The sequence below is a fragment of the Haemorhous mexicanus genome, chromosome 3 (assembly GCF_027477595.1).
Source record: "Haemorhous mexicanus isolate bHaeMex1 chromosome 3, bHaeMex1.pri, whole genome shotgun sequence".
In the NCBI taxonomy this organism is placed as follows: Eukaryota; Metazoa; Chordata; class Aves; order Passeriformes; family Fringillidae; genus Haemorhous; species Haemorhous mexicanus.
In genome coordinates, this window is record NC_082343.1 from 8949747 (window position 1) to 8969956 (window position 20210).

At 48.6% G+C, this 20210-nt stretch overlaps 2 protein-coding genes across 2 annotated transcripts in view; both read left to right on the top strand.

Moving 5' to 3' along the window:
* The window catches only part of CAPN14 (calpain 14), a 37935-nt gene extending 28656 nt beyond the window's left edge, over positions 1-9279 (top strand). The window contains exon 23 of the mRNA XM_059840724.1: positions 9189-9279. Coding sequence (XP_059696707.1) covers positions 9189-9260 — 72 coding nt within the window. The 3' untranslated portion in view covers positions 9261-9279. The remainder of the gene's footprint in view (positions 1-9188) is intronic.
* A 4620-nt stretch (positions 9280-13899) lies between these two features.
* GALNT14 (polypeptide N-acetylgalactosaminyltransferase 14) overlaps positions 13900-20210 on the top strand; it is a 95163-nt gene continuing 88852 nt past the window's right edge. Inside the window, exon 1 of the mRNA XM_059840729.1 lies at positions 13900-14153. Within this exon, the coding sequence (XP_059696712.1) occupies positions 14025-14153 (129 nt within the window). The 5' untranslated portion in view covers positions 13900-14024. The remainder of the gene's footprint in view (positions 14154-20210) is intronic.

Consider the following 20210-nt stretch of genomic DNA (forward strand, 5'->3'; position numbering starts at 1 on the left):
CCTTTGCAAACAAAGTCTTCAGCTAGAGCTTATTGCTGCAAATATGCACACCTTAAGTATTTCATGTTTCCTGGCTATAGCTGGTGTGCATGTTGAGGGTGCACTTGGGGTACAGCAGATATGGGTCAGCCTCACTGCTCACATGCATTCTGCATGATCAGGGCTTCTGTCTAGATGGCAATAGGACAGGCTCTGCTCTCAAGCCTAACAGGACTCCAAAAGATCTGAGACTTACAGGAATGACAAGCAGAGCTGGAGAGGTCGTGGCTACAGTCAAGAGCTGTGGCAGTTTTAGCCAAAAGGGGGAAGAGCTGTCCTCTGGGGACGAGTAACCACAAGGCACATCACCCCAAGATCATGGGCTCTTGCCCTTAGGCAGGTAGGGATGACCACCCTAGAGATACCAAGCTGGCCCAGGTTTGAGATAGGCAGAAATACTCAATCTATGAGTTTCTTTCTGGGTAATCCATTAAATTCTGTTGGGACACTGCAGTGTCATTCTCTGTCTGAGGTCACACCTTGCCTTTTACCCGTTTTTCAGTGGGGCCACAGGACTTCTGCCTTACCTAAAAGCACATGGCAATCCTTTGCTAAGAGGTACTCTCTTCATGCAAATGGCTACTGCACTATCAAAGCTGTCCAAGCTGTGTCAGCAGGCTTTGATCACACCACAAGATGCTCTGTGTGGAATGAATAATGTTGCTTTGGTTTTGATTATTAAGCAGTACATGTAATCCTAACTCCATGACCCACAAATGGACCTCTGAAGGGCAGGTTGTCATTGGACTGGCACCATAAAAATGAGAACTTTTGAAGCTTTTGGAAGGAAAAGCCTGTTTCCGGGGGCAGATGGTGCCTGAAAACTGTCCACTGAGCAGAGTGGGTGCAAAGTGTCCCACGAGTGCAGACCTTTGTATGGAGCAGTGATGGGATGAAGAGACAACATGGGGACATGGAGTCAAAGCCGCTGCTAAATCCAAGCGTCCACCAGTCCTCAGTCACCCACTCTCCAGTTCTACAACCCCACCAGGAGACTCAATTCTGACAATGGGATTTCAAAATTTGCAAACCTGAAGTCTTCTTTTATTTCCTCTGTGAGCTGTTCAGGTCAGTGTTTCATGGAAGTTTGTGGAGCTTTTTCTCCTAAAGTTAGTCCTGCTAGACTCTGGTTGAATGCAAACCTGTGCTCCAGTGTGGAAGAGGGTGAAAAGCTGGAGTGTGATACAGAGGAATCATGTTTTCATCATTATTCGGAAAATTGAAGGGCAAAATTCCCCGTTGTTAATATTTGCAGTGCCAAAGGGAGAAATATCAGGTCCCCTGGCTGCTATGTGACACAAGAGCAGGACTTGCTATTTACTTAGAAAATAGGTACTTCTGCAGTTCCCCGTGGGAGTGATCTGTATTCAGCCTGGGGCTCTGTTAAGAGATAAGATTTGACCCGACCTCAGCCTCCTGAGGTCCTCCTCCCTTTGCATACCCCAGCATGGCTGCTCTGTAATCCTCCTACTGCTGGGAACTGGATTTTTCCCATAAGCAATGCTTCATTCTTGTTGGCATCCAGGAGCTCAAATTGTGACCCCATCCCCAAGGTTTGGGGCTCGGCAAGAAGCCAGTGATGTCTGAGTAGTTCTTTTGCACCTCTCTCTGCACATACACCCCCACATATTCCTGTGAACCTCATGTCACCTTCCTTAAAAACTGTTGCAATGCTGTGGTGTAAACGAAGACGAAAAAAAATTTTTTTTTTCCCCCTTCCCTGCTCAGGGAGCAGCTCCTAGCAGAATGAAATGCTAACGAGTGCCTTTGCCTTTCCTTCCTGCTGTGTCTTACACTGAATTAGACCTGAAAAGCAGTATCACCAAGCTTGAAGTTCAATTTATCAGTGCAGTCAGGATTGATTTGTTACACTACCTATTCTGGGGAAATGAATGTCTCCATCGCGCTCCCTTCCAGTGCAGGCAGACCTTTGTTTTGCTCACATCAGCCATGTAATGTAGGAAGCTGACATTCCACAGATAAAGGAAAAAACCTACAAAATCCTGACTAATTCTACCCAGCCTGGCAGTGCCAGAGAGTGATGCCACTTGTGAAGGACACACTTGGCATTGTGGTGGCTGCAGATACGAGGCAGAAGTGCTCTCTACCTGGGCTTATCTGCTACTTTTTTGTTACTGAATAAGTGTTTAATGCCATAAGTGTCCTAGAAAATTATTCTTGGATGAATAACATGTCCCCATTATCACTATGAATGTTATAGCTGGACCATTCTGTTGATCCTTGGAACTCAAATTCACAGTAAGAGTCAGGTTGAAAATGAACTTGGTTTTTGTACAAATTTTCAGCTGTGTGAGACAAGAAAAATGGACTTTGCTACTGCTGCTGAGGAGGAAAATTTTCACTCCTAATCTCGCACAGGGGATCTCCATTAAGAGAGCAGCAATTGTAAATCCAGTTTTCTCTTGCAGCACATTTTGATGGAATATTTGCAATGAACCACATACAAATGTGGGAATTGTGTTTTCAGATTCAAAAGACCCAACATGTGATTGCTATGAAGGGTTACAATTTTAAAAGACCCTTTTTTTTATTTTCCCCTAACTTGTCATGCACACATCAAATGTGGAGGGAAGGGTTAAGAGCTAAGCACCCTGCAGAACCATGCAGAGCACTTCATGCTCCTGGAAATGTGGCTACAAGAAGGATGTCTATAGCTGGTGCTCATTAAGCAAGGTGAAATGAAAAAGGTAGTTGCTCTAAAGTAGCTTTTTTTTCTTCAGGTAAAAGCAGGATTTCTTTCTCATAAATATGCTGCAGCTAGACATAAATGACTTATTGCTTGAAAGCAGCTCTGCACTGCTGAAAAGCTGGAGCATGAGAGTGAGAAATTTGGTCTTAAGCTAGCCTGAGTGGGTGCTTTCAGCCTGGCTGCTGGGAGCAGCAATGTTGCTTTTTGCCTGGGCTGAGGCTGCTGAGAGCTCCTGCCTCTGCAGCTCAATGCTGAGCTTCCAGAGGATGCAGGAGTGGGAATATGTCTGTGATTGGCCCATTACCACTGCCTCTCCTTTTCCATAGAGTTAGTTTGGAATACTGCTCCATAAACTGGGGCCATGCTTGCTTTGCAAGTCTTTGGGTACAGCTCCCCATTAATGGAGCAGGTGGTTTCTGTGCTCCTTTGGAGCACCCACCCTTGTTGACCCTTCTCTGCAGCTTGGGTGTTTATTGTAACTTACTGTGTTTCCTTTTAAAATGAAAGAAAACAATATCAACATCACCTACTCTTCCTAGCTGCTCCTTGATCTCAGATCTCAGCAGAGTCATAACCCTAGTCTTAAAAACTGTCTCCTCCTAAAGCTTCCTACTCTTAGAGCATAGGTTTGCACATAGCAAAAGACTAACACAGATGGCTGAGGTGTTTCCCTGGTCCTCTGGCCAACATTAACTCCAGCTGTTCATCAGCTCCAGCTCTGCAAACTGATGTCTGAAGTCCTGCAGGAACTGGCTCATGTGGGACCAGAACCAGGGTGTGACTGTACCCAGGAGAGGTGTGGCACAGAACATGGGATGGTCTTATTTTAACTTGGAGCCATGCTTGTCTCAGAGCCCTTTTCTGAAGCCCAGGTAGTGTCCATGCTGGATGCATCCCTTGTACACAATTCCTCCCTTTCAGTGAGGCTGGGGAAATGTCAGCCTGATGTTAAGATGCTCATCCTCAGGGACTCTGACTGCTGGCCTCCCAACACTCACCAGGCAAATCCGGACAAGAGAAATAACCCTGAGCATTTCCAAAGTATTTTGATCTGAAGGGCTCATTATTTTTGAACAGCTGAGTTGAACATTACTGAGAACTCAATTTTCATTTCAGCTTGCTTTTCTACTTGTGCAGGGCAGAGCGTGGGAGCAAGGCTTGGGCACTTCACAGCCTCCTCCGTATGGATCAATATTTTCCAATGTGTGCAAGTTTCCAAGAGTTTAAACCGCTGAGTTTTGCAGAACTTTAATTGTATCAAATGCAAAAAAAGAAAGGGATACTCTATCAAACCAACACATAGCTAAGCACATAAAGAATTTAGGGGATGAATTAACAGAAAATAATTCATATGCTGCAAGAAAAAACTGCTGAGTCCAGTAGAAGGAACTCCCATTTAATCTTTGTTTTTATTTTTATTTTTATGGTTTACAAGTACTTGGAAATACAAAATGGCAAGAGAAATTTGGTGGGAAGGCCGTGTGGAGGTGCCATTCCTCAACACTACTTTTTAAATCATGAAAAATGTTGCTTTAAGTCTGTAGAACATCAAACAACTTCTGTCAGTTCTGACCACCCGATGCAGCTGAAGGAAGCTGAAAAGTCCACATTACTTTGCTGAATTAAGGTGCCAGAACCTGAGCTAGATAGACACAGCAGTCACTGGAGAGCTTACTGTGACAGGAAATAAGCCCCTCCTGCTGCAAGGCAGACATTCTTCCTTTCTCAAATTATTTAAAACAACCAGAGGCAACAGACCCTCTGGTGGCCCATGCTGCTACATATGCCTGAAAGTTAAGATCAGCTGAAAATGTTTCTCCTCAATGACCTGGCATAGAGAATCATAGAATAACTTGTGTTGGAAAGGACTTTCAAAGGTCATCCAGCCCAACCCTTCTGCAGCAAGCAGGGATATCTTCAACTAGACCAGATTACTCAGAGCCTCATCCAACCTGGTTTTGAATATTTCCAGGGACAAGTCACCTGCCACCTCTCTGGGCAACACGTTCTAGTGATTCACCATCTTCATTGGAAAAAAAAGTCTTCATTATATCTAGTCTAAATCTTACCCTCATTCAGTTTAAAGCCATTCCCCCTTGTCTTACCACTACCTGCTCACATAAAAAATCCCTCTCCATATTTCTTATGTGCCCCCTTAAGGTACTGGAAGGTTCTCTAAGGTCTCCATGGACCAGACTGAACAACCCCAGCTCTCCCAGCCTGTCTTCGTAGGAGAGGGGCTCCAGCTCTCTGAGCATCTTCATGGCCTCCTCTGGACTCACTCTGACAGGTCCACATCCTTCTTTTGTTGGGAGTCCTAGAGCTGGTTCAGTACTCCAGGCGGAGTCTCATGAGAGCGGAGTCTCACAAGTAGAGGGAGAGAATCCTCTCCCTGGACTTGGTGGCTTTGCCTCCTTTGATGCAGCCCAGGATGTGGCAATATATGAAGAGCTGTCTTTAGTTAACAAAGCCCAGAGAGGTGTCCTGATGGCTGGTAAAGCTGCTTTCCTCAGAGGCTGTTCTGGGTGCTGGTGCCCTTCCCAGGCTGGGTCCAGGAGCTGAGCTGACTGTTTTGCAGGGCTGAATGGCAGGGTGAAGGTCCTGCAGCATCAGCTGAGGCTGTCTGTCTGCTCTTTGTGTGAAGTCAGTGTTTTTCCTTTGGTGAATAACCCTGGGGATTACTGCAGTGAGGGATGAGGCTGCTCTGATGTTAACAGGAGGTGGTTGCAGTGGGATCAACCCCTTCTGCTTGGCTTGGGTGGCAGGCTGTGGGCTGGGGTGAGGGCACAGAGTGTCTCCATCAGTAGCCCAGCTCTTGGGGGCTGCCAAGGATATGCTCACCTGCCCTATTGCTCCCAAACTGAGGCTACTCCTGGCTGCTTCTGGACTGTGCAGGAACAGCCAGCCTGGGACCCAACCCCCTCCCTGCATTCAGCACATGGAGGAGGGTAATTAAAGGAGTCATCCTTCCAAGTCAGGCTTTTTGTACAGCTCTTCAAACTGAGAAACCACTCCTTTTTCTCCTGGCACTAGGCTCAGCTTGCTGAAACAAAGATTAAAAGCCTGGATTCCACTAAAGATTCTTCAGTGGCAGCCCAAACAAGCTCTCTAGAGAAGATTAACTATCCCCTGCACTGTTTGAGCTTGAGCTTTAGCAAAATGGACTGATGAGGAAAACATAGGTAGTACTGCAAAGATGAATTTGATAAAGGTGGGCAGAGCACAGTAGAGGCATGAAAGGCTGGTTAAGTGTTTGCTTTTATGTATAGCTGAGTTCTAGGTCTTTAGACAAGACTTAATCTTTTCTATAAACAAATAACACATTCATTTACATGAATAATCCGCATTTCTTATGCAAATCATTTGCCTGCTGCTATTTCTACTGAGAATAATATTCAGTATAATTACCACATTTATTTAGTGAATCTATTTACACAGGATAGCTCTCTGTCCACGAACGCTCTTCACCAGAGAGGCCCAAAGAGCAACAGGGGAGGCCAGGCTGCCAGTCATGTGTGCCCTGTGCTTTCTATTTTTGTTCCCATGAAGCATTCTGGGACCGTTTGAGATGTCTGGGCAAGAGCAGAAGGATGCCAGCATCCTGCCTCCATCCCAGGGAGAGCACCTGCTGCTAATGGAAGGCAGCTCTCCCCTGCTCACCAGCCTGCTGTTTGAGCTCCAGCTAACTATAATGAGGCAAGGCACTTTGAATAATAACTTTCCTTTGGGTATAAGGCTATCTTAATTTTTTGTGTGTTTAAGTTGGTAATTGCCACAGAGTTTGAAAATCTTCCAGGTTTTACCACTCCTAATTATGTTCTCATGCATATGCATCCCCTGCTTGTGTGCTCATTACTGTGAGGAGATCAGAACCTCGAACATTGGAGCAGTTCCCTCCAATTATCTCCCATATGCAGAAGTTCCTGTGAAATACCTCTCCTGCATGGGATGGCCCAAGCTATTCGGAGAACATCTTGCTGTCCAGAGCAAGATGATTTACCACCTTGCTTCGGGTGGTAAAATCAAGATGGGTTTCATCCCTCATGTGTCTCACCCAGGCTGCTCCTACCTGGGATGTCTCCTTGCTTGTAGCACTAGCCATTGAAATACTTGTTCAGGGGAAGTTATTAAGGTGCCCTAATGGAAAATATTTCAAGTTTCTAGGGCCCTGATTGCCTCTTTACCTGCTCTGTTTGCATCTATTGATCGTTCTGGTTCAACAAGACCCTCTGGGACTAACAAACGCTAACAGGTTTGAATGCATTCATGAGGTTCTATGCAGGGAAAGAAAAATAATGCTGTTGGGCTTCTGACTTGTTCTTGCTCAATAACAGCAAAACAAATGTGGGCAATTAAACATTACTTTGTTTTCTAAACAGCAGCCTTGAAATTTTGTCCTGCTAGTGGGGGGAATCAGGCTGCTGCTTTGCTGTCTGACCAACAGCAATGATTTGGTGATGGGAAAGGAGATGGTAATCCACCCTGAGCACGTTCAGGGTAGAATACCATTCCCTTGTGGGTAGGCAGGATTTCTAGCACCATGTGTATTTTTATGTAGGAGATCACAGTGGATCCTATGAAAAGATCAATGTGGAGCAAGCACAGCCATTGACATTACTCACTCTTTTTTGTACAGAGTAACTGCTTGTTAACTATTTCCCAGGGAGCTGTGGGGTTGGTAGTTGTTAGCCCTTAGGAACTTTTGTGCTGTGAGTGAGGGAGGTTTCCTGATCAAATAGAAATCACTGTCTTTATGCTTAAAGCATTGGATTGTGTATGAAGAAACGTCTGTTCCTAGACACCTCACCTAAACAATGGGATTAAAATTTTAGGAAGTAAAGTGATGTGTGGCTCACTGTCTCCAGTTTTTGTATCCTTCAGGAGAAGGGACAGATAAACAGTCAGGGTTTTTTTCTGTGAAAAATTTTATAGGAGGAAGATGAAGGTAAAACTTTCCACCCAGCTGTGAGAACCCTCCTTCCCCAGAAGTGCCTGGTGCAATATTGCATATTGCCAGCTGTGTTAATAGATGCCTAGATCCCAGTTGGCATTGGGCCATACTTACATATCCCAGAAATAGAGATTTAATTCTGAAGTCTGCTCAACACCTGCACACAAAAGGACAGAGGCATTAAAGGTGCTTTAAGGACAAAGCTTTATTTTAGCTAATGTGTTCTCTCACCCATCACATGACGTGTTCTTTATTCTGTTGAGTGTCACCTGTCCAAACCACAATTATGGGCTTCAATGTGTCTGAGAGACACAGTCCTGCAGCTGGCTAAAAGGGACTGATTTAGCACATTCAAAGCAACAAAAGGGCTTGGTCTGAATTCTGGCGGGGTGCTCTGCTTTTGGAGATGGATGTGGGGGTGGGGGGGTATGCATGTGTGTGAATGCACACAGGAGCACAGCTCCTTGGGAGCCAGGTGAGCAGTTTTGCTTCCCCTGGAAGTCCCAGCAGCATTGGGAGCATGTGTTTTACCCAGAGCTGTGCTGAGAGCTGCAGGGTGCCCAGGACCTCACAGGTTCAGCTGCTGCTGGTAAAGATTCACCTGCCCTGTGCTCTATTTATTGTGTACTGCAACTTGGCCCATAAAACCCTCTGCTGCCTTGGGTCTCAAATACTCCTTTGTGGCCATTTGCAGTGCCTGCCACTGGTGGCTGGTGCAGTGACCTGGAGGTAGGCAGCTTACCCCACCAAAACAAGGAAAAAACAGGTTGTGGGATCAGCAGCCATCACTTATCTAAGGGCTTTTTCCAGAAAATAGGAGCATCAGGAGAGACTAACAAGCACCAGAGACATTTGGGGACAGACAGGATCCAGAAAGCTTTACTGTAGCAATAAAGCCCAGAGGCAGGGCTGGTCGAGGGAACTGTTCTTTGCAAAAATGTCCCTCAGTCAGACACTGAAGTCAATGTGTCTCCCTTCAAATCTCCCGTTGCTCTTCCCCTTGTTCCCACACCTGCTTGAATTGGCATCATTGGGCACCTGGAAATGCTGTGAGTAAAGGCTGCATCTAGTCCAGAAAACCTGTGCTCCAGCAAAAGGAGATAAGGATGGGGGAGCATGGGAGTGAAACACAATTACAAGTGGGAGCCCATTTGATTGCAGTTGCTGGAAATGGAAAATACCTTGAGGTAAGCAAGAATTCCCCCCAGTCTTCTTCCAGTTTCACTACAGAGAAGTGTTTGCAGTTGTTCCAATGGAGAGGGAGCTCAGTGCTGCCTCATCCATCAGTGCCACAGACACTAGCCTGGAGGTGGGAGTCTGACTTGTAGAAACTGCAGGCAAATGTCTGGGTGTGTCCTCTTGCCTATTGACTTGGGAAGCAGCTTCTGTTGCTGCAGCTGACTTGATGAGAGTTTCAATTAACAAATGCTATTAAAGTAGCTCTCCTCTTTATTTTATTTTTTTTTAATGCATAACATTTCCTGACAGCTTAAACGTTTAATTAACTGGAGATGCCACCGTGGAAAGTTTGCTAGAGAAGAATGCTTGCGGTTTAATTAAAAGGAAAAAAAATCCTTCAGAGGTTCTGGAAGAGATCTGCTTGCAACAGTGATAGTGGCAAAAAGCCTGCAGGAACTCCTGCATTTCCCTTCTGAGTGCAGCACTAGGTGAGGAGGTGCACAGCAATATCATCACCCGAGAGGAGAAGGTGAGTGCTTCACAGCTTCACGTTTGACCCTCCCATTTAAGCTGCAGATGTAGGACAAGCTACAGTTCTGTTACCTCAGCAAGGGAGAGAAGACAGCAAATAAAAAGTTTTGGTTTTGTTTTTTAATACTTTAACTTACAATTCTCCTGGTATTAGGCCAGAGCTCTCTCTAACATTTTTGGTGTTCTCCAAGGGCACACAGAGAGAACATTTTTCATATAAGCACTGGTCTGATTTTTTTTGGCTTCTGTTATAGCACAAAAACAAAGGCAGATCTTTCCTGCCACAAAAATGAGGAATACTGTTCACATTATCTTAAACAGCCATCATGAAAGCTGCTTTTTGAGATGGCAGGGTACTGCCTGAGGTGGCAGAGAGCCCTTGGTGCCCTCACAACGCTGAGGGCTGTGTGGGATGGCAGCTGTGGGTAGGCACCATCAGCTCAGCACACACTTGCACCCCTGCAGCAGCTTTCCACAGGGCCACAGCACGGTGGTGTCAAGTGCTGCAGAGCTGGGGACCCCCATGGCAAAGCAACAACCTCCTTGCTCCTGTGCAAAGGACTTCTGCCCTTCCTCTCCTCGCACTGACCAAGTGACCTGGAGGCTTTTTGAACAGCTACAGGTCATGTTAAATATAAACCTGGAAGTCCCTGACATGACTGTTCACATTTGAAGCATAGCTCCACCCACAGAGGGGTATCAAATGGTTCTGAGTCATCTCTGGGAGCAGGCTGGGGCTGTGGGGTGGTGCTGGGCCAGGACATGTGCTGGCTTGCTGTCCTGGAGCTTCTGCACACAGGCTGGCACCTCTGCTGCTGGTGACGAGGGACAGCTGGGCTCCTGCTCAAACAGGCCAGTGCTCAGCACTTGCCAAAACAGCTATTTGGGAGCACAGTAGGACACCCCCTCTACCAGAGGTGGGAGAGAAACCTCTGAATGACTGTCTGCCCCTGAGCCTGGAGGATGCACCACAGAGGCACCACTGAATGAAAGCCAGCCCCCTGGATAACCACCTATTAACCATGCTGACCCTTTCAAATGCTGATCTCTGATTTTTCTGCAAACTAACAGAGTCTTTCTGATATATGTGCTACTGCAAGCAGCACTTCTTCATGGGGATGGTGCACTGCCATGAACAGCACTGAGTGCTGGGCTACAGCAAGCTGAACCAGACTCCTGGTTAAGGCTACCCCTGTCTGAACCAGATCCTCCACTGGCAGTGGAGCTCTGTCCTAGAAGCCCCTTTCAATCCAGAGCTCAGTGGGGCTCCTCCACCTTACAATAGCCTCCCATGTTCAGTTGAGACTCCTCAGTATCCCCAAGCTGGGGGTGGATTTTGATCCTTTCCTCTGATCACTTCTTGACTGTATCTATTTGAGCCCCTTTCAAGTTTCTGAGGAAAAAATTGCAAAGTATTTGTGATCCTTTTGGAAAAGAAACAGTCTGTCAGTGGAATCTCAGATGTGAACTGAACTCAAACCCAAGATTATTCCTAGTAAAAAGTGCACTGAAGCAGTGTCCAGCTGGTTTGTAGACCCAGTGAGATTAGATTCCCTTGAAATGTGCTTTACAGATGTCCTTGAAACAGCAAGGAAAGCTACTTTCCCCTTCCACCCATTCCTCAAAGGAGCTGAAAGGACATTGTCTGAGCTGTGATTGTGAAGAGTCCCCCTCCCACTAGAAATGTCCTATTTTTCCTTTCACAAAACAATCATTTTCATCAGCTTTTCAACGCTGATACCAACAAATGCCAGCCACCCATTTCCTAGATTGTTTTTCTGTCTCTGGCTGTACTGCCTATAAATTTCATTGTGTTGGAAACAGGTAATATGTTATGGACCTCACTTGTGAAGCAGCTGAGATTGGCAGATAAAAAAATTAGAGAAACGGGAAAGATATGGGTCAATAATAAACAGAAGATTTTCTTTTCTATTATTATTTTTTATACAAGTCTCTGAAAGTCTACAACCTCAAATAACTCTGAACCTCCAGATTTGTATTCTTGTTTAAATAGCTGCAACCATCATCTGCTTGACAGATTATCTGTCCCAGCACACAGGCACACCGTCAGGAGGAATATACTCCCTTGAGAATGACGCATTGCCAGAGCTCCTGGGGTCTCCTGCCTCCACAGGGACAGCTGCCCAGAGCTGGGATTTGTAGAGCATCCCCCCCTGGCTGGAGCGGTGGCAGTGCCAGCTGGGAAGCATCGGCCCTTTCCCCGTTCTCTGCGGGATAACAGCGAGTTATCCATCAGGGCACAGAGCCCTGCCAGTGAAGCTTTCCCTCAGCAGAGGGAGTTGTTTCTCAAGGTAATAAGAAAGCATTATCTGATTGCATTTTTGTCAGGTATGTCCTATTTATTACCTTACCTGTAATCTAATTTGTAATGTATTTCCTTGATATTTTCTATACTTCCCCTCTGTATTTTGTAATAGCTTCTCCTGAAAGTCTGACCTACAAAAAAGACAAGGTTTTTAATCCAGCTTTGAATGATAACACCCTCCAGGTGCCTTTATCTGGAAAAACTCTCCTTGCACAGAGGGAGGTCTGGTAGGAAAAACTCAGCACCCTCTGAAAATGTGTTGGGGGAACACTGTTTACCAGCAGCCAAGGTCACTTTGTCCCAGGAAGGAAAACACTTGTGGCTATTTTCTACTTGTGACAAGGTGATATTTTTGGTCAGAAAGCCATTCCTGATCCAAAGGAGGTATGTGAGAGGTAGCAACCAGCCTGTCCCAGCCACAGAAAGGCACAAAAAGAACTATAAGCCATGTAAAAGCTATCACTGGTGTGCCTCAGCTGCTGAAAGCTGCTCAGGTGTTTTTCCTTGGCTATCAGAAAAAAGCATAAGGCAACAGTTTGGGGAGAGAGCAGCACCTGTAGGTCCCAGCTAGGTTGGGCAGAGATGTCTCATGGTGGCAGAGGTGAAGTGTGACAATCCAGCTACCCTGAACACGGGGCTGAGGAAGGTTAATTGGCATGAGAAATGATGCACACCATGGGAACAGCTTGCATTTTCAGGTTGGTGTGGGCTTCCCATATGACATCAGGTTGGTGGCTCACCAGGGCATGAGAGCTTTCTGCCCTCTTCTCACCTGGTTAGTTCTTCTCTTGCTTGGCTGTAAAACAAAGTTCAAATTCACTGCCTGCTGGACCTGGATTTCCTCCTTCTGGTAAAGGTGTTTCAAAGTCACACAGCTTTAAAACAAAGAAAGAGAAATGTCCCTTTTTGTGGATGCTAATGAAATTTTTATCTGGGCATCTTTCTGTGAATGTTGGGCCTGAGAGGCATGGATTATGTAAGGGAGAAGGGCTTATTGAGCCCTGGAAATAAATCAGAGGAGGACAGAGGATGAAGATCGCAAATGATAAATTAGCAAGTGACAGAAAACAACTGCAGGAAATAATAAAGCCAGGAGAAGCGTGTGGGAAATGCATAGGAGAGGTTGTTTGCAACATGTGCATTGGACTTTCCAGCATTTGACATCTTATCTCTATTTCATTCCATATGTTACTTTATGCATGGATTCCTGTTTTTATGGGGTTTGTTCTGTAGTTTTTGTACTAACATGAATGACTCACATCTGCTCCAATACCTAATTTATTCTCTAATGTCTTCTGCAAAGGTTTGCTCAGCTCATGTAATACTTGTCAGTGGCAAGATCGGAAGAGCAGCTTCAGGCAGGTGAGCAGAGATAGCTGGGTGAGACAGCTCTTTTCTGGAGTCCTACTCTGTAGTTGTCTTAGGTGGTATTTTCCCCTCAGCAATGCCTGTAATTCCCACTTTGGCTGCCCTGTGTGGGCAGGCCTGCTGTGCTGGGGCTGTGTATGGAGCCAGCAAGGAACACCCCATGGGACAGGGATGACGGCTGAGGGCCGTCCTTGCAGGACCACGGCCCTGCACTAAGCTGCTGCCGGAATACCAACAACTGATGATTATGATTTTATTTTTTAAGTGTTCTTGACAGCTCTGGAGACACACATCTTCTCTTCCAAATCCAGTAATTAAATTCCACCTACCTGAATTCCCCCTGCTGTTTCAATTGGTTAAATTAATCTTCCCATCATGTCTGAGCCTCCTCTGTGTGTTGTTGAACGGTGGCCTCCTCTCGCCCCGGAGTCGGGCGGGGACCGGGACCGGGACCGACCCGGGCCAAACTCGCAGCGGCGCTGCCCAACCCCGCGCATCCCTTGGCGTGCAAGTGGCCCGGACTCACTCAAGAAGGCAGGGCAGAGGGATCGGCGTCCCCGGTTACACGCAGACACCCCCGCACCCCTCGGTGTCCCCGTCCCCGGGGCTGCCTCCCCTCCGGAGCGAAGCGAGCAGAGCAGCAGCTCCCCGGGCACTACCCCGGCTGCCTGCGCGCTGCACCTTTCCCGGCGAGCGGCTCCGGCTCCAGCCCCCCTCCTCCCGGCGCCTCCTCCTCCCGTTCCTCCTCCCCTCCCCTCCCCTGCAGAGCATGCACAGCCCGGGACTCGCATCGCCGGCTCCGAGGCGGGCGGGCGAGACCGTCCTCCTCGCCAGCCCCGCTGCTGCTGCCCCCCGAGCCGCCCGCGGCTCCCCCTCAGCGCCTCCCGGTGCCCCCGCCGGACTTTTCCCTCCTCCCGAGGATGAGGCGGCCGACGCGACGGCTGGCGCTGTCTCTGCTGGGGGTGCTCTGGCTCGCCGCCCTCCTGCTCTTCTTCTTCGGGGCGCGGAGGAAGTTGGAGGCGCCGGAGCCCGAGGGACACACGCCGGAGGTAAGGAAGGGGCGGCGGGGCCGCGGCTGCTCCGGCGGGACTTGGGCGCGATGCCGCCGCCGCCGCCGCCCGGGGAAGAAGTTCCCGGCGGTTTTCGGGACCCCCACCGCGTTCCCCTTCAAGTTTGGTACCGGACCTGTGCCTTTGCCTCTCCGTACCCCCCGGGCTTGGTTTTCCCTGTCCCCTCCCTCCGCTCGGTCTCGGACAGCGGACGCCCCGGACGCCCCAGCCGCCCCCCCCGCCCCGCTTCACCGGGAGTGCCCCGGCCGCGGGTGCTGCCGGCGGTACCGGCCCTTTGTCCCGCCGCCAACTTGGAGCATCCCAGGCTCCGGGGAGCGGGGGGAGCGCTGCTCCCCAAGGGAACGAAATGCGTGGTTCGTGTCACGGCTGGGGGACCGGCGGCTCCTTTCTCCCGTGGGTCACGCCGTGCTCCCGAGCTCTGCCCCGAAGGAGAAGGGCTCGGTCCTGTCCGGGCTGACAGGACCGGAGGGGAGCTACACTTGCATGGTCCGTGTTTGGCGTACGCGGGCTGGGCGAGCCCGGTTAAAACGCGGAGCTTTCGGGGCTGGCTGTGGTGGAAGAGCAGGATCGGGCAGCGCTGCTGCCCTGGGAGCCCCGGCCGGGCTGGGACGAGGGTGCCCGTGCAATCAATCGCGCCTTTCCGTGTCGTGTTTGAGTCCCGGAGTGACAGCACGGCAGAGATGCGAGGAGCATCTCGCTGCACACAGGGAGTGAATCGGAGGAGTTTCACTGCCCAAACGAAAAGCAGGGGAGCTGCGAGCAGCTTCGGCTGAAGGAGGTCCCGGGTCTTCTCCGGGTCCCGTGTCCTCTCCTCCTCGGCTGCGAACGGCTGCGGCTTAGCTGAGGGTTAACTTTCCAAAGGACATGGATTAGATGCTGCTTAGTTGTACTGTTGTAAATCTTGAATTAATTAATCCGGGTTAGAAGCCCAGCTCCTGAAAATACACCGAGATTGGGGTTATTGTGGCAGTAGAAGGGTGTGAGTCCTCACCCTCTTCTTTTGCACCAGTGTTTGGCCCACAATATGTGATAGCTTTAAGTGTTTGCTGCATCTTTGGAGAGTCTCATATATGTGTCTGTCACCTCAGCAACTGAATTAACGACCTGATTGGAAAAAAAAAGTCAGAACTCATAAAGCTTACTTTGATTTTTTCATCTTGAGGAATTATTGGTTTTCCATGTTTTTTAAAATAAAAATGATTGAGGAGGTTTCTTCAGGCTTTTGTAAATCTTTCAATCCTAGAAGAAGGGAATGAATCTATGTGACTTCAGGCCCCAAAAAGACATAATTATCTATACATTTATTTATTTATTTAAGCTAGGAAAGGCAATAAATAAGTCACTGAAAGCAGAGTTAGGAGACAAGGGCTTTCTTAACCAGAACTGTGCTTTGGTGTTGGAACTGTATTCGTAAAGATTGCAAAAAAAGACCTCCCTTGTTTGACGGGGGCTACTGTAATCTTGAAATGAACCTTGCTTCTGGCTTAGCACCAGCTGCCGCTGAATCACTGCCATTTTGCAGTCCATTTTGACTTTCTGCTCCCATTCAAGGCTCTCCCACCTCAGGGTGTAGGTTGCTGATGTTGTGACAGGCTGGTCTTGGCTCCCGCAGCAGGTGAAGGGAACTTCTGCCACACAGGATCTGTCCCCATGTTTTGAAGCTGCCACTGCCAAGTTGCCATAACTCCAGCAATTTGACTGCTTAAATTGCCTCTCCTTCATTTCTTCTGAATTTTCCATCCAAACAGTTGCATCCCCTTGAGATTCATAAAGTGCAGATTGTTTTTTTATTTTTTAATGCATTGGATTTTTTGGCTTTGGAAGCTGCTTTGGAGCAGTATGACTTATAAGCTGCTTATGAGCATGGGGATGTGGTGTCCCTTCAGTTAACACTTCTGAACGGCTGCAGAGCTGACTGGGCTGCCAGAGACAGGAATGCTCTGGTCCAGAGAGGAGCCTGCTGCTGTGTCCTGTTGCCCTGGCCAGTGGAACTGGCTTCTACTGATGAGAACTTGAGCAGTTAAGGGTTGTCCTCCCAAATTCCTCGGGAAACCAGAGGAGGTGAGGTGATGGATTGCTAACAGCAGCTCAAACATTGTAAGACAGCTACAGAGGGGAAATGGAGCAAATCCACATAAACTTTCCTGGCAGCATTTTCCAAGCTGTTCCTCCCCCCTTCTCTCCCAGTTGAGCTGTATTCTGTGGATGTGGGCACACTGTGTATCATGCCTTGTGTAGGTTTAACCTTTAGACCTTTCCAGTTAGGCTCCAGCTGGTATTGCTGCCTCCTGCCCGTGCCTGTCCAGGGCTCCCAGCACACATCCATGCTGGATGGCCACAGTGCCCGAGCTCCCTGGCTGGCTGTGGCACGTTGGTGGTTTGCTGAGAGCTCACAGAGCTGCTGCCCTTGGCTCCATGGATGCCCACCAGTCACTGTTATTTTGGTCTGCAGCCTCCCCCCTGCTTCACTCCGAATCCTGAGCCAGCTCCAGGCGTCAGCTTCCCAAAGGAAGGCTTGTGATGTTTTTCTTGCAGTCCTGTGCTGGGGTGGGCAGGGTCTCCAAGGGGCAGGACCTGGGTGTGAGGGGTGCTCCGCAGTGTTTGAGTCCTTCCTTTGCCCAAAACATGCTCCTGGCTTGGCGTCTTAAGGACCTGGAAAAGGCAGGCGTTCAGGGAAGGTCTTGCAACAGTAGCTGAGCTTTCCCAAGCTACTCATGCTCAACGAGGTGGGTGCAGCAGTCTGCTGTAATTAACTTAGTTTCACCTTCCCCTGTAATTTTTCTCCTGTATTCCCCTGCAGTCCATCTCTATGGATCTCTTGCTGCTGCCCAGTGGCAGGTAGGCAGGCAGAGGGCCCCCCTTCTTGCCAGCCTTTTTTTCCCTCAATCCCTGGCACCTCATTTCCCTCCTCCTCCCTGCTGCCTGCAGCTGCTGGTGGTACATGCCAGGGCAGCAGCAGCAGGTTGAGGCTGGATTTTAGGGTGTGGGACTCCCTCCTGGCCATGAGGTGTAGCAACCTTGCAGGGCTGGTAGGGTATGGAAGAACAAAATTGGCCGTGTTTAGGACCATGAAGTTGTTCCTGGGATAACTTCACCAGTCCCTCCAGTGCTGTTTTTACTGTTGTTACTTGGGATTTGGGGGTTGTTTTTTCTCTTTTCCAAGGGGCAGATCAAGCCCTGTTAGTGCTGTGAGTAACACTCGCCCTTTCACTGCCCTTTGTGCAGTCCTGTGACTCGGCTGGGAAGAGGAGCTGTAGCAGGGTGCCTGCTCCTGCCAGGGAGCTTTACCCAGCCCAGCCATGGGCTGAGCCTGCAGGGAAGCCCAGCCTGATGGATGGGGGTGTGAGGACACGGGGCTGCCCGGGGTCATGGATCAGCTGGGACTCGTTGAGCCTCCTTCCTTCCCTGCCTTTTGGCGGAGGGTTTCCAAGCGCTTTGGAAGCTTTAATTAGTTCCAGCCTGTCTCCTTGTCCCAGCAGTTTTCCAGCTGGATAAACCAGGACCCAGAGAGCCTAATTGAACTTTGTATCCTTCTGTCTCTGGTGGACTCCAGAGAAATTGGAATAATTTTATCCTCTTGGAATATCAGGCTGCCAATGACCCACCTGAAGTCACCCAGGGAGGCAGTGGTGGGGCTTGGCATGTGCTCTAGTAATCCCAGGCTCATGGCCCCATGCTGCTGCCTGGCATCTCCCCTGCCTCCCTCTGATCCATCCCCCTGCTCTGCTTTTGGGGGGGGACTTATAAACTAATAACTTAATTACATTGAGGAATAATGAGGGGAACTGATACGTGGGATTAATTACAAGCAAAATCCCAAATTAATTGTGAGGAGTACTTGTAGCTGGCTCTGCAGCAGTGCTTTGCTGGTGTGCTGGCTCCTGTGTCCTGTGCCAGGCTGTGGCTGGGGATGCTTGTGAGGGAGCAGGAGATGAGTAGGTGGGTGATAAGCCCTCGGTCATCTCATTTCCTGCACTGTATCAGACCACAGTGGCTGTGTGGCAGAGCCCTGCAGCAGGGAGGGGTTTTTGGGGGTCTGGAATCCCACACTCAGGGCCAGCAGTGTGTGCAGGAGGGGCAGGAAGATAGTTTTTGTTTGGTTTGGGATTTTATTTCCCTTCATTCCTTCCTGCATGCTAGCTTGCTCCCTCTGATGAATGGCTGAAGCACAGCTGACAGCCTCTGGAGGGAAAGCAGGTCTGTGACGGGCTTGACTGCGGGAGAAAAGCTACAGAGGAAAAGTTTCCTTTATTAAAAAGAATGACCTGTTCTACTTGACTTGTAGTAGTGTTTGCAATGCAACATCTCCTTTCTGAGTGTGCTCAAATGCAGCTGGGGAATGGCTCCTGGGAGATGTGGAGAAGCTCAGCAGCCTCACTGCCTGCCCCACTGCTCAGCACCCTGCAGGGTCAGACCTCAGTGCAAAGGGAGCCTTGCCAGCTTTGTGCTTATGTGCCTCACACCAGCCTGTGCTTCCTTCTGCATCATCGCCATCTAGAAAGCCTCAGCACCTGGAGCTCAGCTGACAGTCTCCAGATATTAAATTCCTGTCAGTTTTATAGCAGCAGAGCCACTTAACAGATTAAAATAACTGTGTATCCTGCAAAAATTCAGATCTTGACAATTAAGGGATTGAAGTGGCAAGGCTGCTGGGAACAAAAAAAAGCCAAAAAAAAACCCGGCAGAGTGTTTAATACCCAGGAAGCTTGTATTGACTGGGACTTGGGACTTGGCTGGGAGCATGGATAGGTCTAGAATGTGAGAGAAGGGGAAACTTATTTCATGCTTTGTTGGTAAAATCCCACTCTGAAATCTCTAGGAGCAAAACCAGGCTTTCTAGGATGTGCAGAGTTTTGCTTGTGAAGGAGCTGTGATGGAACCCAGTTCCTCTCTCTCTTGCTTGTGTGTTTAGTGCTGGATAAAACAGAAAGGCATGCCCAAGCAGCTCTCATCTGTGGGATCAGGCAGGACAGGTCTGGTGGAGCAGGGGTGAGGTGAGGAAGTCACCTCGGTGGCTAAACCAGCTGTGGACAAATGGTGAGCAGCCTGCTTGGTGCACCTTGATTAATTAACCTGCCCTCTGTGCATTACAGCACTCCCTGGGATACCTGTAGAACAAAAACCAGTCAATGAAAACCCTCCTAATTTTTCACTGGTAATTGCAATGAATGAATTTTGCCTCCATTACGTTGTGGTGGAGCTCTGTGTTGCAGCTGTGACTGATGGGGGCATAAATATTGATTGAACAAGACCTGTTTGCTTTGCAAAACAGTGAGCATTGGAATGTACAGGTGCCTTTCTTAGCTTGGTGCTTTTAAAAGAAGTATCAGAGAGGGAAGGAACGGAGGCAAGGATTCTGCTTCTCTTCTGGTAAGAGTATAAATAAATTTCTGTGCAGGTGGTACATGTTTTGTTGACAAGAACTGTTGAGCACCAGCAGAAGAAAAATACTTTTTATTGTGCTCTGAAAGGATAAAAAGAGTTGGAAGAGTCCTGCTGCTTCACTCTGAAGGAGTGTTGGAGGTGGTGATGCTCTGAGGGTGGGTTGGGCTCAGGAGTGTCATGGTTTCCCTTGTAAATTTCTTCTCCTGTCAAGGTCCCTGTAGAGCACCCTGCACGTGGAATTGCTGCAGGCTGCAGCATCCCTCTTCAGCTGGTGTGACATGGTGTGTCATCATCCTTTCCTAGGTAACAGGAAAGGGCTCAAGCCCGTGATGCTGGGTTTTTAGCAGGACTCAGCTCTGGCTCACAGCTGGGAGCCCTTGGTGACCTTTAGGGGTAGGCTTGACAAAAGTCTTACTTTTGAGCAGGGAAGTCTCCAAAATGAGCTGTGTGTCTGGATGCCAAGGCTTCAGAGACACAGCACATATGTTGAAGAGTCTCTATGCTTGAGAAAGATGTTGACTATGAGGGAAGATGTTTTGTCCTATTTATCCTTTCACCACCTCAGATATGCACAGAGTTGGATTGTTTACTCAAAAACTCAGTGTTTTCTCCTCGCTCTTCCTTTCCTTGATAAGAAGGCATCATCCTGAT